We start from the raw sequence: 16,272 nt of genomic DNA, 5'->3' as shown, positions 1-16,272 counted from the left end.
ATAATCACCCTGTCACTGAAATGTCCTTGTTTAACAATAGACTTTTCCAAATGTCTGTGCTTAAAAAAAGTCAAATAAGGCAAATTCAAATAATAATTACATGCATAAACAGGATTAGTTTTTTATTCAGCTTTCTTGTCAGAATCAGAAGCAATTTTTAAAAATCACTGACATAAGTTGTGAAATTTGTTGTATTGTGACAGCAGTACCGTGCAGGTATAACAAATTACTATAAAAATAAATGACTAGAGCAAAAGATGAATATTGAGGTGGTGCTCATGTGTGATTCAGAAATCTTATGGCAGAAGTGAAGAAACTGCTCCTAAAGCATTGAGTGCAAATCTTCAGGTCCATAGATCTACGTCCTCCCTGATGGTAATGAAGAGAAGAGAGCATGTATTGGATAGTGAGGGCACTTCGTGATGGATGCCACCTTTTGAGGAAGTCCTCTGTGGTGGGGAGGGTTTGTACCCTTGATGGAGTCAATAACAGTCTGAAGTCTCTTACAATCCTGTGCATTGGCACCTCCATTCCAGATGGTGATGCAACTAGTCAGAATGCTTTCCATAATGGATCAGTAGGCAGATTAATGTTCAGCATGGATTAGATGGTCCAAAAGGCCTGTTTGTGTGCTGTACTGTTCTATGACTAAATTCGTTAGAGTCTTTGGTGACATACTAAATCTCCTCAAGCTCCTAGTATAGCCATTGGTGTGGCTTTTTCAGGATTGCCCAAATACAATGGGCCCAGGACAGATCCACTCAGATGTCTATGCCCAGGAACTTCCACTGCTGACCCCCTCAGTGAAGATCGGTATGTGTTCACCTGACCTCTCTTTCCAAAATCAATTCTTTGGTCTTGCTAACATTGAGTGCAATGGTGTTATCGTGACACCACTTGACCAACCAATCTGTTTTGCTCCCGTACACCTCCTCATCACCATCTGTTATTCGACCAAAAACAGTAGCAAATTTATCAATGGTGTTTGAGCTGTGCCTATACACATTCGTGATTGTAGGAGTAAAGCGGTGGGTGATGCATACATCCTTCAGTTGTGCCTGGGTTGATTGTCAGTGAGGGAGGAGATGTCATTGCTGATGTGCACTGACTGTTGTCTCCCAATGTGGAAATCAGGAATCCAATTGCACAGGGAGGTACAGAAGCCCACATTCGGGAGCTTGTAGATTAGTATTGCTGGGATGATGGTGTTGAACCCTGAACTGTAGTCAATAAACAGCGGCCTGGCATGGGTATTGTCGTCATCCAGGTGATTCAAGGCCAAGTGGAGAGCCAGTCAGATTCCATCTACTGTAGATCTGTTATTGGAGTAAGTAAATTGTAGGGGGTCCAGGCCTTTCTCATGCAGGAGTTAATTCTAGCCATGGCTAACCTCTTAAAGCACTTCCTGTGAGTGCTACTAGGTGTTAGCTTTTGAGGGAGTTAATTCTTCTTTTCTTTGGTTTTGGTATGATAGATGACCTTTTGAAGCAGATGAGAACTTTCATTTGCAGCAGTGAGAGGTTGAAGTTGTCTAGTTGGGCAGCACAGGTTTTCATTGTCCTATCAGATCCACCATTAGGGCCTGGTGCCTTGCTAGGAGGATGTTCTGACATCAGCCTCTAAGGCAAGTCACAGGATGACCAGATACTGCAGGTATTTGCATTGATGTAGTTTTGTTCTCCCTTTCAAAGTGTGCGAGAAGGCATAGAGCTCATCGGTGAGGGAAGCATCATAACCAGTTATGCTTTTAGGTTTTGCCTTATAGGACTTAATGGCACACAAGTCCAGCCACAACTGTCATGCACCTGACTGTGTCTCTAACTTTACATGGAGTTGCCTTTTTATTCTCACAATGGCCTTCGACAAGACACACCTTGACTTCTTGTAGGATTCTGGATTGTTGACCTTAAACAGCACAGATCTAACCTTCATTAGAGTGTTTTATCCATGGCTCTGGTTTGGGTACGTTCGGTGAGTTCTCAAAGGCACACACTCTACCTTGATGAAGTCGCTGACAACTCTGACATATTTATTCAGGTCTGAAGATGAATCTCTGAATATGGTCCAGTGCACTGATTTAGGACCCGGCTGGTGGTGTAGTGGCATTGACCTTGGGACAAAAGCTCCCGAGTTCGAATCCAGCCGGCTTCCCTGCACGCTTTCCATCTGTGCTGGGTTACGAGCTGGTGATCTCTTTGGAAACGCACCCAGCAGAAGGCAATGGCAAACCACTGCTGTAACTTGCCTCGTACGCGATTCCCTACTACATCAGAGAGGCGTGGAGGGAAATCGTCCGCTAACCAGAGAAACTCCAGATGCGACCTACCTTTCCTTCCTTTCACTGATTCAAAGTTGTCCGTAAGCACTCCTCAACCTCCCGTATGTTCAGCGCTATTCAGTTGTTAGTTCACTTGTTTGGAAGAATGTCAGGTCAAACCACAAGGAGCATGAAATCTAGGCCCACATTCCAATTAAATATTAAGGAAGTGCTCCCCTGCTAGAAATGTTGATGTTAAGCCGAGGCCATATCTACACTGTTGTGAATTTCAAAGAACCATTGGCATTATTCAAAGAACAAGGTGCTCCCTGATGTAATGTATCATTAAAAAGAAAATATCCAATCATTGTATAGAAATCTGCTGATCATAAATTGGTTGCTTTTTTGCATTACAACTTTGACTAGACTGCAGGTTTTAATTGGTCATAAAATACTTTCGGTCACTGAAAAGTATCATAGCATCCACAGCCAGTGAGGTATAGTCATAATTAAATAAATAAAGGCATCCGTTAGTCTTGCGAGACCATGGATCTGCACCTGGAAAGTCTTCACTCTCCAGGGCACAGGCCTGGGCAAGGTTGTTTGGAAGACCAGCAATTGCCCATGCTGCAAGTCTCCCCTCTCCACGACACCAATGTTGTCCAAGGGAAGGGCATTAGGACCCATACAGCTTGGCACTGGTGTCATTGCAGAGCAATGTGTGGTTAAGTGCCTTGCTCAAGGACACAACACACGTTGCCTCGGCTGGGGCTCGAACTCATGACCCTTCAGGTCACTAGTCCAATGCCTTAACCACTTGGCTACGTGCCCACACGGTCATAGTTATAATGTGGGAAATACATCAGCTAATTTACACACAGTCAGAGTGCCACAGTCAACAATGAGATCCTATCCAAAGTTCAGAAGTTCAAAGTAGATTTATTATCAAAGTACCAATATGTCACCATATACAACCCGGAGATTCATTTTCTTGCGGGCATACTCAATAAATTCATAGAATAATAACTATAACAGAATCAATGAAAGACTGCACCAACTTTGGTGACCAACCAGTGTGCAAAAGACAACAAACTGTGCTAATACAAAAATAAAGAAATAATAATAATAAATTAGCAATTAATATTGAGAACATGAGATGAAGAGTCCTTGAAAGTGAGCCCATTAGTTGTGAGAATATTTCAATGATGGGGGAAGTGAAGTGAAGTCTCACCCTTTGGTTCAAGATCCCGATGGCTAGGGAGTAATAACTGTTCCTGAACCTGGTGGTGTGAGTCCTGAGGCTCCTATACCTTCTTCCTTATGGCAGCAGCGAGAAGAGAGCATGTCCTGGGTAGTGGGGGTCCTTGATGATGGATGCTGCTTTCCTGTAACAACATTTCATGTAGATGTGCTCAATGGTGGGGAGGGCTTTACCCATGATGGGCTGAGTTGTATCCACTACTTTTTGTGGGATTTTCCATTCAAGGCCATTGGTGTTTCCATACCAGGCTGTGATACAGCCAGTTAATATACTCTCCTCTGCAGATCTATAGAAGTTTGTCAAAGTTTTAGATGTCATAACGAATCTCAACCTCTGATCCTCCGATGAGGACTGGCTCATGGATCTCTGGTTTCCTCCTCCTGAAGTCAATAATCAGCTCATTGATCTTGTTGACATTGATTAAGAGGTTGTTGTTATGACACCACTCAACCAGATTTTCAATCTTCCTCCCTCCTATATGCTGATTCATCACTACCTTTGATTCGGCCTACGTCAGCAAACTGGAATATGGCATTGGAGTTGTGCTTAGCCACGTAGTCATAAGTGTAAAGCAAGTAGAGCGAGGGGTCTAATCACACAGCCTTGTGGTGCATCTACGCTGATGGAGATTATGGAGGAGATGTTGTTGCCAATCCAAACTGACTGGTGTCTGCAAGCAAGGAAATCCAGGATCTAGCTGCACAAGGAGATATTGAGGCCGAGGTCTAGGAATATAGATAAGTGAGAGGTAGTTGGAAGATAAATTTCAAATGTTACTGATAGTGAGGAGCCCTGGTGTTTTAAAATTCTGTTGGAAATGTAAAGTAGGCAAGACATTGGCTCCAAAAAGAAAGTTTAAAACAGCAGAGTTTGACCATCCACTTGCAAAATGCCAAATTAAAAAAAACTTGTTTAGAAACTTACCACAATAACATTGTGTTGCTTCTTCATCTTGGATTCTGTATTTAAAAAAGGACACAATCACTCACTTCATTGTAATGACAGAAAAACATTTGTTCTATTAACATCAAAAAAACACTGAAAAAGCTTAAGGACTCACCTCGTTTTTCCATCCTAAAACAAGAAGAGAAAAAGAAGATTAAAATTAAACACATAGAGTTGATTATTTCATGACACATTTACTTTCCTCTATGCATTCAGCATTCAAAACTGAATCAGAATCAAAATCAGGTTTATTATCACTGACGTGTCATGAAATTTGTTAACTTAGCTGAAGCAGTACAATGCAATACATGATAGTACAGAAAGAAAAAAATAAGTCAATGACAGTAAGTATATATATGTATATTAAATAGATTAAAATAGTGCAAACCAGAAATAATAAAAAAGAGGGGTAGTGACTCATGGGTTCAATGTCCGTTTAGGAATCGGATGGCAGAGGGGAGGAAGCTGTTCCTGAATTGCTGAGTGTGTGCCTTCAGGCTTCTCCAACAGAGTTTCCATTTACAAAGTGCCTTCGGCAAAAAAGGAATGACAAAAAACCGGAGTGTTTCATAAATGCATTATCAAAGATAATGGTTGAGGCAGACACACCTGTTAGGTCACTGCCCTAATTGCTATGATATTAGGTCAGATTTCCAAGAGTAGGTTTGAGTAACGTCTGAAAGAAAGTAAGAGAGGCGTAGAATTTTGGGATGAAAATTTCAGAGCTTGGGGCCTTGGCATCAGAAGGCACAGATACAAGAGTGGAATAATAAACTGCCGGGAGAACAAGGTGCCAGAATTGGAGGAAGTCAAATTTAGTTTTTATTATGTACTTTATGTTGTGGGAGTATTATTACCGTGCTGGAATTCATCATTTTTTTGCTGTGTTAGGGATTTGAATTCATCCAGCTGTCCTATTCAAGTAAGTAACCTTTTAATTTCTAACAGTCTTTGAAAATTATTTTAAAAATTCATGTTTTTGCAAATCATTCAGAGCAGTAAACTACCCAAAATGTTCTGAGGAAAGGGAAGATCAAGCCCACAGAGAAAACAGAAGTGCTGGAAAAACTCAGCCAGTCAGGAAAGGGTCGACATCACTTTGTTCCTGCAATTCATTAAGGTGCAGACATTGCAGGTGTAAAACTGAGGCTGTTGCTGAGGAGTTATTGCACAGAGTCAGAGTGGGGGAGATTGGAGGGGATTGGTGATAGTGTGATGAGGGTTGGAACTAGTTGGAGATATGGGGTCAGAGGAAAGTGAAAAGGGAGAAACCTCAGGAGGGATATTGGAAATCAGGAGCTTGGTGAGAGACTTGGCCACCTTTTATAATCAGAAAGAAATGAAGTTGTTAGAGCAACAGATGAGGCAAAGAATAGAGTGGAACTGGGAGCCATGATGAGATTGACACAGAATAAGTCGATGTTGGTATTTGACTTCATGTTGAGACCAGAATACATTAAGTGAGTGGTTTTGACTGAATGCATCCGGTATTTCCATCTTTGTTTCAGATTCCAGCATCCGCAATGTTATTTGTTTTCTTGTCAAGCAACAGTCTGACATGGTCATAGTCACACTATCAGACTTACAGACAAATAGCAGACTCCCCCAACACAAAGTTGTCAAACTAGGAGACCAGATTCACCAGATGTGATGGTAGAGTGATATACAATTCATACAAAATTTACTCCAAAGAGCACGAAATGTCAGAGCACAAGGCCAAATACGAATAAGGAAGCTACCTCCTGTACCACCATTTGTCCTCCCTTCTCAAGTGAATCAGTGCTCCACCATGTTGAATTTGTGCTGGAAATGCTGTCACTCAGCTCAACAGAATTTGGTGAAGTACAGTACTGTAGTCTAGGTTGTTTTATTTATATGCTTTTCACTGGTTACCAATTGCAGTATGTAGAACACAGAAGAATTTGACATACAGTAATTGCATTAGCCGGTATATCACCAGAGGAATTTAAACCCATAGAAGTGTAAATAAAAGGCATTCACACAGAAAATTTTAAACTAATCCCTGAAGTAATGCATAACAAGTACTTGGTTGGAATGAACTAAATAAAAAAATACAACTTACAATGGCTTTTTCTTGATTTTTGATGACTTTGGTATGGAGCAGACATACTTAGCCAGGAGGTAGGCCAAATATCCCAGCAGTCCTAGCAGTAGCACACAGCCCATAGTGATAACAAATGGTGTGTACCAAGCATCTGCTTCATAGGTGTTTTGAGACTGTCTGATATAGGTTATATTTGGCTGTGAACAGATGGAAAAGAAGCAATTCATGAGAAAGTGCTAGTGGCTAGAAATAGACAGATTGCTCATTCTCATTTCGAACTTTCAAGTTCAACATGAGATTCTAGTTTTTAGTCATCAGAGAGCACTGGAGCTTTCAGTTCTTGTTTAACACTCTTACTCTCTCTCTCTCTCTCTTTCTGTTGGCATCTGATTATGTTATTTGGAAGTGTGAACTATGTTCAAGGAAGGACATGCGGATATTGAAGAAGGTCCAGACGAGGTTTATGAGAATGATCCTGGGAATGAAGGGTTAACATATGAGGAGCGTTTGATGGCTCTAGTCTGTACTCACTGTAGTTTAGAAGAATTAAGGGGTGATTTCAATGAAACCTACCGAATATTGAACAGAGACAGAGTGGGTCTAGTGAGGATATTTCTATTAATAGGAGAGTCTAAGGCAAATCCTCAGAGTAGAAGGGCCACCTTTTAAAACAGAGATGAGGAGGATTTTTTTTTTTTAGTCAGGGGGTGGCGAATCTGTGGAACTCATTGACATAGACCGCTGTGGAGGCCAAGTAATTGTTGGTTCTTGATTAGTAAGGGTGTCAAAGGCAGGAGAATGGTGTTGAGAGGGATAATAACTCAGCCATGATTGAATAACAGAACAGGTTCAATGGGCCAGATGGCCTATTTCTGCTCATATGTCTTATAGTTTTAACTTCCAGGTAGTTTAAGGGCCAGTCAGCTATTACTTTTAATTTCCAGTGGCAAAATGTAAGATTCTACATTGTATGCTTAATTTATAAATACAACTTTTATTACTATGTAGATCTTTCCTTCAACTGGTTGGATTCACACCTCTGTGGCAGAGACCTTTATGATTTAAGGCTTAGCTTCAGCAGTAATTAAAGAACCATATGGTATAATAAAAACTGACTCTTAATTTTGACAATGAAACACTAAACTGGGACTATGCTTGCTATTATGTTGTGAATTTACTAATCTAGAACTCTGATCTTTCTCTTAGTTAAAGCCAGGAACTTAGTTTCAAATTCAGCAGAAGATTCACAAACCGAATTATAATTACCAAAGTGTGTGTTCTAGTTTTTATGGATGTCACTCATCACCAGATACCCAGATCTACTTACGGTTGTAGTTGTTTGTTGAGTATTGGTTGTAGAGATAATAATTCTGACATTGATCATTACTCTCCCTGTTTGCACAACTTCTCTCCCTGTGCTTCCAGCCAGAAGATTATCATCAGTTATTTGAACAATGAGATTATAGTCAGAGACTTTATCAATCCCTTGCTTGTAATTAAAAGGAACAGCAAGTATCAGTTTAGTGATGTTGGATCCAGCACTTGGAGAGAGACTAAAGTGGTTGTTGATATTACCTGGCACAAAAAAGTAAACTTGTTAATATATCTTGCAGGTTAATGATATTGCTTGAAGGGTTGGTATTCCTAAAGGTAATCTAACCCATTATTTTAAAGTTATACATGTAGAACTATTTTGATAGACTTCCCAAGTTACAGGATTTTATTTCATTTGTACTTCTGGAACTACTTAAAATGTTATGAAGGGTCAAGGGTCAGTAATCACAGAAAAATATTAAATGCACCATACTGTCAAGAAATTGTTGCCATAATCAAACTAAGGTTGTGATAGGATTCATAGATTTTATTTAATAATAGTGTACTGACATATCTGCATTTTATCTGAGATTTTGAAATGCAAGCCATAGCAGTCATGGTTTCAAAATTAGGTATTATTAATTGTACTGGTTGAGACAACAAATAGATAATTCAGCTTAAAAGCTGGAAATTTTCAGCAGGTCAGACAACATCCGGTGGGAGAGAAATAGCATAATATTTCATGTTGATAACTTTTCATCAAAGAAAGTTAGAAATAAGTTCTAAAGTTGCAGAGAAAGGGGTGGGGGAGTGGAGGCAGAGAGAAAACAGAAGTGGCTGACTGTGAAAGGGCAGGGATCTGGAGAGAGGGAATGATACAATCTGCAGTGGTGCCAACACAAAGGAGGAAGTGCAGACAATAGATGACAAATAAATCTTGGGTGCTGGAAGAGCAGAGAAGATGGAACTGAATGTTGGAGCTACAAAACAAGAATGATTTGCTGAGCTCAGCACTTAGTCTTCTGATGTCCAAAGAGAAGATGACATGCTGTTCTTCACTGGAATAGTGGGATGGGGATAAATTGATTCAAAACTAGAAGTTCATGGTCACCCTTCTGGACTGAAAAGTGGTGTTCCACATTGGAGAAGCAATGTTCATTTAGACTCACCAATGACTACACCATGTAGTACAGCAAATTGAAAGAAATAGAACTTAGTCAAGGGTGAAGGAGAGAAGCAGAGGAAGGAAAAAATGGAATTGGGTTATTGCAGGAAGCAGAGTGGAAGGGAGAACTTTCAAACTGGCTGTCAGAATGTAATGGCTTCCAATGTATTCTGTCCAGTATCCCCTTAGAGGTCAAAGAAAAAGTCAAAGAACGAGAGTGTAAGTGTGAGGACAGAGTGGAAATTAACAGCAAAGGAAGTGAAAGAATGGAAGAGGTAGTGAAAGGGTTCTGCATGAGAATAGGAAGCAGCGGCAGTGTGTAATCAATGCAGTGGAAAGAGAGATGAGGGAGGAAGCTTGGGGAAGACTGAAACCAAAACTTCTCCATATCTCTGACAAAGGACCTGACATAACCTACACATGATCCTTGACCTGAAAGATGTGAATAGAGTACAAGAAGGTTATTCAGTCTGGTATAGGAGAGTAGTGATGGAATGGGCTGGTAGCAAAAGGCCCTTACACTGTCCAGGGATGGGGGCAAAGGACACCCATGCTGAAAGTGAACTGGCTGAGACCAAGGAGTGGCAGAAGACATCTTAAGTTCATAGGTGTACCTGTGAAATGATGAGAGGAGACATTTTCCTGTCTATTATCCTCCAAGACTCCTCTGATGTGATGATATGACCAAATTTATCTTTCCCTCCTTGACGCTAATCAGGATTTCAAAGGGGCTTTCTCTTCTCAATAGAGCAGGGGCTTGGGCATGGTATCAGCCAGATAGTTATAGGGAACTGGGCACTAAGGCAACAAAGGGGATATGACTTTAGCAATGGAAATGTGAGCACAACAAGGTGAAGACACCCCAGTTGTATGACAACAAGGGTGAGCAGGCCCCTGAACTGATTTAGCGACTTAAGCACCAGGCCAGATTGGAAAAGTTGGGTAAGAGGCAAATCGAGGTGGCGGGACCCAGGACCTAGAGTGTATCAAAGTGGCAGGCCCCGGGTGCAAGAGTGAAGAACGACCGCTGTTTGGCCAATTGAAGTGCCTGGCCAGACTGAAAAGAGTCAGGGTGTCTGGGCTGAAGGTTCATCTTGCTGCTCGCGAGGTTTATTCATCTCTGTGCTGAACTGAGGCTGTGGTCTGCAATTAACGGGCTCCTGACTGGGTGTGACTGGCTTTGTGGCTGTGCACTCACTTTTGTGAACTTCAGTTCTGAATATTATTTCCTTACTTTTACTGTCTGCATGATTTGCTTCTTTTCCTGCACATTGAGTATTTGATGGCCTTTTTTAAAAATGGGTTTTATTGGGTTTCTTTGTTTTGACGCTACCTGTAAGGAGACGAATCTCAAGGCTGTGTATAGTACACACACTGATAAAAATGTAATTTGAACTTTGAACTTTTAAACCAACATGTCAACATCTGATTGAGGCCTCATTCATTGTTTTTGTAGGTCACCATTGTGAGGCATAATTATACATACTGAAATGCCAACCCTGTAACATCTCCACACATGTATCAGATATCTGCATCACACATATACAGATGTGGAGACAAAGATATTAGTTGGTATTCTTCTGTCCCAGCCGGAAAATGTCTGCCTCCACCCATACTAAGATTTGGGTGCCCTTGGCCTTTGCAAGTGCCTTTGCTAGTTTTGTGGAGCTGGTCTCGACTGCTCCGATCTACCATTTCTACATCCACAGAAAGCAATAAAGCACAAAGCCTCTCTGTAGAAGAATCTCCCAATGTCTCGACTAAGGTCACGCAGGGATGATGGCAAACGGTAGGGCACACTTTTACTGATGACAACTTACCATTGACTTTAAAGTTCTGGACAATGGCTACTGAGGATGGACAGCTGAAAGGAGAAACAACCTGGGAGGAAGGCAGTGTATTGAAGATAGATGTTCAAATCAAGGCAATGAAGGAGAAATGGCTGCCTCCACTGATGTACCTGAAATTATGAAGTAACGGAAAGACTGAGGGGGAGAGTCCCGGTCTGTACAGGATAACTGGAAGTCTTGAACATTGGTCCCCACAGCTGTGTCATCAAAAATTGCCAGAGAATAAAATTTTGGCTGACAAGTAGGTGGTTCATCATTGGTTGGAAGAATATTCACTGTGACCTGGAACACAACAATCTCTGATTAGTGAGAAAAATTCCTGGATTTACCTTATCAATTTAATCCGTACCTCTTCAGCTATGGTTGCCTAAATGTAATGCTTCCCAAGTACCCATAGCTTCATAATACTAATTTCTCTAGTATCATCTGGTAACCTGAAAAGGTGCAGTTTAATTTGCAAGTGAAATTTGTAAATATCTATTTTATGAGTGATCATCATGGCCAATCTTGATTTCATTTACTCTGGTAAGAAATGACCTCATTTAGGAAGTAGAAACTCCTGCAGAATATATTTTAATCATCTGTTCAACCCAACAAAATGAAGTCAATGTAGATGCTAACACAAGGAAATCTGCAGATGCTGGAAATTCAAGCAACACACATCAAAGTTGCTGGTGAACGCAGCAGGCCAGGCAGCATCTCTAGGAAGAGGTACAGTCGATGGAAACGTCAACTGTACCTCTTCCTAGAGATGCTGCCTGGCCTGCTGCGTTCACCAGCAACTTTGATGTGTGTTACTTCAATGTAGATGCTATACAACTGTCCTGGTGAAGATCAAACAAGGATCAAACCTGGCAGCATTGACAGTTTATGGACACTTGCTGGAATTCCAAGGACTTCTAGTTGAGTTGTTGCTCAGCATCTGTTTAATTTCTCTCTCACCTTTCCACACATGGAAAAGTTCTGTGCTATTTTACAGATAGGGCAGCAAGCACCAATGAGTTTGGTCCCCAAAAACACAGAGAGATCCTCTTTGTGTTTTTCCCTTTTCCATATGTACTTCATACTTGATCAGGCATGAAAACATAGTAATATGGAAAATAGAGGCAGGGTGGGCCATTCAGCCCATCGAACCTGCTTCCCCATTCAATACAACTTTAGCTGACCCGCTATCTCAGTACTATATTCCTGTTTTTTTCTCTACACATTGACGCGTTCTGTGTCTAAAAATTGATTTATCTCCATCCTAAATATATTCAGTGGTTTGGTCTCCTCCAGTTTCCCCATCCTCTAACTGAAGAAATTTCTTATCAATTCACACCCAAGTGTCTTGCCCATAACTGGAAGTTGTGGCCTCCTCCTTGTAAATATCCTAGTCAGAGGAGATAAGCCCATTGCAACCAGTCTTTCTGTTTTTAGATCCCGTACTTCCCTTGTTAGTACATCTTGGTTATTCATAAATAAATATAATTAAACTATAATTTATGCTTAAATATATTAGGTCATATTTAACCACAGACATTTTTAAGAATACCTAACTACATAGAATTGACATCGTTAATCAATGGAATGAAACACTGCGTGTGTGGAGATAGGCACACTTGATGGCCATTATTTGTGTAATTGGATTTCTACCTTTAGCAAATCTTGGTTGTAACCTATCCAACCTCAGCAGAGAGAGAACAGAGATCAGTAGTGGTGACGAATAGCTTAAATTCAATCCTCCCTCAGTATTGCACATTTGCGGATTCAGCTCATCTGTGTAATTAATTGTTAGGATGGGAAACAGCTTCTTCCTCCGGGCCACAAAGCTACTGAACATCCTGCCACCACACAGGTCTCAACATGTATGAAACACCAATAGCATTATACTGCTTACTTCTTAACTTGAGTCATAAATGCACCTTATTTTTTGTTATACCAAAGACCATAAGACGGGAGTAGAATTAGGCCACTAGGCCCATCGAGTCTTCTCCACCATTTAATCATAGATGGTGGTTTCTCCTCCTCCTCAGCCCCACTCCCCACACTTCTCCCCGTAACCTTTGATGCTGTCTCCAAATAGGAAGCTATCAATCTCTGCCTTAAATATACCCAACGACCTGGCCTCCACAGCTGTCATAGTCATAGTCATACTTTATTGACCCCAGGGGAAATTGGTTTTCGTTACAGTTGCACCATAAATAATAAATAGTAATAGAACCATAAATAGTTAAATAGTAATATGTAAATTATGAAACAAGTCCAGGACCAGCCTATCGGCTCAGGGTGCTTGCTGGCCACAGGCAGGAATGACTTCCTATGACGCTCTGTGCTGCATCGCGGAGGAATGAGTCTCTGGCTGAATGTACTCCTGTGCCCACCCAGTACATTATGTAGTGGATGGGAGACATTGACCAAGATGGCATGCAACTTAGACAGCATCCTCTTTTCAGACACCACCATCAGAGAGTCCAGTTCCATCCCCACAACATCACTGGCCTTACAAATGAGTTTGTTGATTCTGTTGGTGTCTGCTACCCTCAGCCTGCTGCCCCAGCACACAACAGCAAACATGATAGCACTGGCCACCACAGACTCGTAGAACATCCTCAGCATCGTCCGGCAGATGTTAAAGGACCTCAGTCTCCTCAGGAAATAGAGACGGCTCTGACCCTTCTTGTAGGCAGCCTCAGTGTTCTTAGACCAGTCTAGTTTATTGTCAATTCATATCCCCAGGTATTTGTAATCCTCCACCATGTCCACACTGACCCCCTGGATGGAAACAAGGGTCACCAGTACCTTAGCTCTCCTCAGGTCTACCACCAGCTCCTTAGTCTTTTTCACATTAAGCTGCAGATAATTCTGCTCACACCACGTGACGAAGTTTCCTACCGTAGCCCTGTACTCAACCTCATCTCCCTTGCTGATGCACTATGGCAGAGTCATCCGAAAACTTCTGAAGATGACAAAACTCTGTGCAGTAGTTGAAGTCCGAGGTGTAAATGGTGAAGAGAAAGGGAGACAAGACAGTCCCCTGTGGAGCCCCAGTGCTGCTGATCACTCTGTCGGACACACAGTGTTGCAAGCACACGTACTGTGGTCTGCCAGTCAGGTAATCAAGAATCCATGATACCAGGGAAGCATCCACCTGCATCGCTGTCAGCTTCTCCCCCAGCAGAGCAGGGCAGATGGTGTTGAACGCACTGGAGAAGTCAAAAAACATGACCCTCACAGTGCTTGCTGGCTTGTCCAGGTGGGCGTAGACACGGTTCAGCAGGTAGACGATGGCATCCTCAACTCCTAGTCCGGGCTGGTAGGCGAACTGGAGGGGATCTAAGTGTGGCCTGACCATAGGCCAGAGCAGCTCCAGAACAAGTCTCTCTAGGGTCTTCATGATGTGGGAGGTCAATGCCACCGGTCTGTAGTCATTGAGGCCGCTGGGGCGCGGCGTCTTCGGCACAGGGACGAGGCAGGATGTTTTCCACAGTACAGGAACCCTCCGGAGCCTCAGGATCATGTTGAATACATGGCAAAGTTCTCTACATAGCTGAGGGGCACAGGCTTTGAGCACCCTGATACTGGCATCATCCGGTCCTGCAGCCTTGCTTGGGTTCAGACGTTTCAGCTGTCTTCTCACCTGTTCAGCCGTGAAGCCCACCGTAGTGGCTGCCTGTGGTAACAAGTTCCACAAATTCACCACCCTTTGGCTAAAGAAATTTCTCTGCATCTCCATTTTAAATGGACACCCCTCTATCCTGAGGCTGTGCCCTGTTGTACGAGACTCTCCCACCATGGGAAACATCCTTTCCACATCTACTCTGTCTAAGCCTTTCAACATTCAAAAGGTTTCAATGAGATCCCCCCTCATCCTTCTAAATTCCAGCTAGTACAGACGCAGAGCTAACATTCCTCCTATGATAACCCTTTCATTCCCGGAATCATCCTTGTGAACCTCCTCTGGACCCTCTCTAATGCCAGCACACCTTTTCGAAGATGAGGAGCCCAAAACTGTTCACAATACTGAAGGTGAGGCCTCACCAGTGCCTTATAAAGCCTCAGCATCACATCCCTGCTCTTGTATTCTAGACTTCTTGAAATGAATGCTAACATTGTATTTGCCTTCCTTGACACCGACTCTACCTGAAAGTTAACCTTTAGGGTGTTCTGCACAAGGACTTCCAAGTCCCTTTACATCTCAGATTTTTGGATTTTCTCCCCGTTCAGAAAGTAGTTTGCACATTTATTTCTACACCAAAGTGCATGACTATGCATTTTCCAACATTGTATTTCATTTGTCACTCTCTTGCCCATTCTCCTAATCTAAATCCTTCTGCAGCCTACTTGAATCCTCAATAGTACCTGCCCCTCCACCAATCTTCATATCATCTGCATACGTGGCAACAAAGCCATCTATTCTATCATCTTAATCATTGATACATCAAAAAAAGAAGCGGTCCCAACACTGATACCTGTGGATCACCACTAGTCACTGACAGCCAACCAGAAAAGGATCCTTTTATTCCCACTCACTGCCTCCTACCAACCAGTCAACGCTCTAACCATACCAGTAACTTTCCTGTAATGCCATGGAGTCTTAACTTGATAAGCAGCCTCATATGTGGCACCCTCAACTCTGCCCCTCTCACCCTCAATACAGGTGCCCCTCAGGGCACTCCTCCTTTCCTCTCTGTATACCCATGGTTGTGTCGCTACCCACAACTCCAATCTGATAATTAAATTTGCGACGACACTACACTGATTGGCCTAATCTCAAATAATAATGAGGCAGCCTACAGAGAGGAAGTCATCACCCTGACACAGTGGTGTCAAGCAAACAACCTCTCCCTCAATGACGCAAAAACAAAGGAGCTGGTTGAGGACTGCAGGGGGAATGGAGACAGGCTAGTCCCTATTGACATCAATGGACCTGGGGTTGAGAGGGTGAACAGCTTTAGGTTCCTCGGCATAAACGTCACCGAAGTTCTCACGTAGTCTGTACATACTGGCTGTGTGGTGAAAATGGCACAACAGCACCTCTTTCACCTCAGGTGGTTGAAGTTTGGTAGGGGCCCCCAAATTCTAAGAACTTTCTATAGGGGCACAATTGAGAGCATCCTGACTGGCTGCATCACTGCCTGGTATGGGATCTGTACTTCCCTCAGTCGCAGGATTCTACAGGAAGTGGTGCGGACAGCCCAGTGCATCTGTAGATGTGAACTTCCCACTATTGAGGACATTTACAAAGACAGGTGTGTAAAAAAGGCCCCAAGGATCATTGGAGACCCGAGTCACCCCAACCACAAACTGTTCCAGCTGCTACCATCCAAGAAACTGTACGGCAGCGTAAAAGCCAGGACCAAGAGGCTCCAGGACAGCTTCTTCCACCAGGCTATCAGACTGCTTAATTCATGCTGACACAACTGTATTTCTATG

The 16,272-nt window shown here is 42.5% G+C and overlaps 1 protein-coding gene across 1 annotated transcript in view; it reads right to left on the bottom strand.

Annotated features, from left to right (window-relative positions):
- LOC134351685 (cadherin-related family member 3-like) overlaps nt 1-16,272 on the bottom strand; it is an 83,780-nt gene that overhangs the window by 4,055 nt on the left and 63,453 nt on the right. Inside the window, exons 13-17 of the mRNA XM_063058190.1 lie at nt 10,968-11,139; nt 7,856-8,103; nt 6,547-6,725; nt 4,579-4,592; nt 4,443-4,477 (exon numbers count right to left, since the gene is read on the bottom strand). Coding sequence (XP_062914260.1) covers nt 4,443-4,477; nt 4,579-4,592; nt 6,547-6,725; nt 7,856-8,103; nt 10,968-11,139 — 648 coding nt within the window. The remainder of the gene's footprint in view (nt 1-4,442; nt 4,478-4,578; nt 4,593-6,546; nt 6,726-7,855; nt 8,104-10,967; nt 11,140-16,272) is intronic.

This window comes from Mobula hypostoma, chromosome 9 (genome assembly GCF_963921235.1).
Source record: "Mobula hypostoma chromosome 9, sMobHyp1.1, whole genome shotgun sequence".
NCBI classification, from domain to species: domain Eukaryota; kingdom Metazoa; phylum Chordata; class Chondrichthyes; order Myliobatiformes; family Myliobatidae; genus Mobula; species Mobula hypostoma.
The sequence above is the reverse complement of the archived record's forward strand: the minus strand, read 5'-3'. Positions and strand labels throughout refer to the sequence as shown.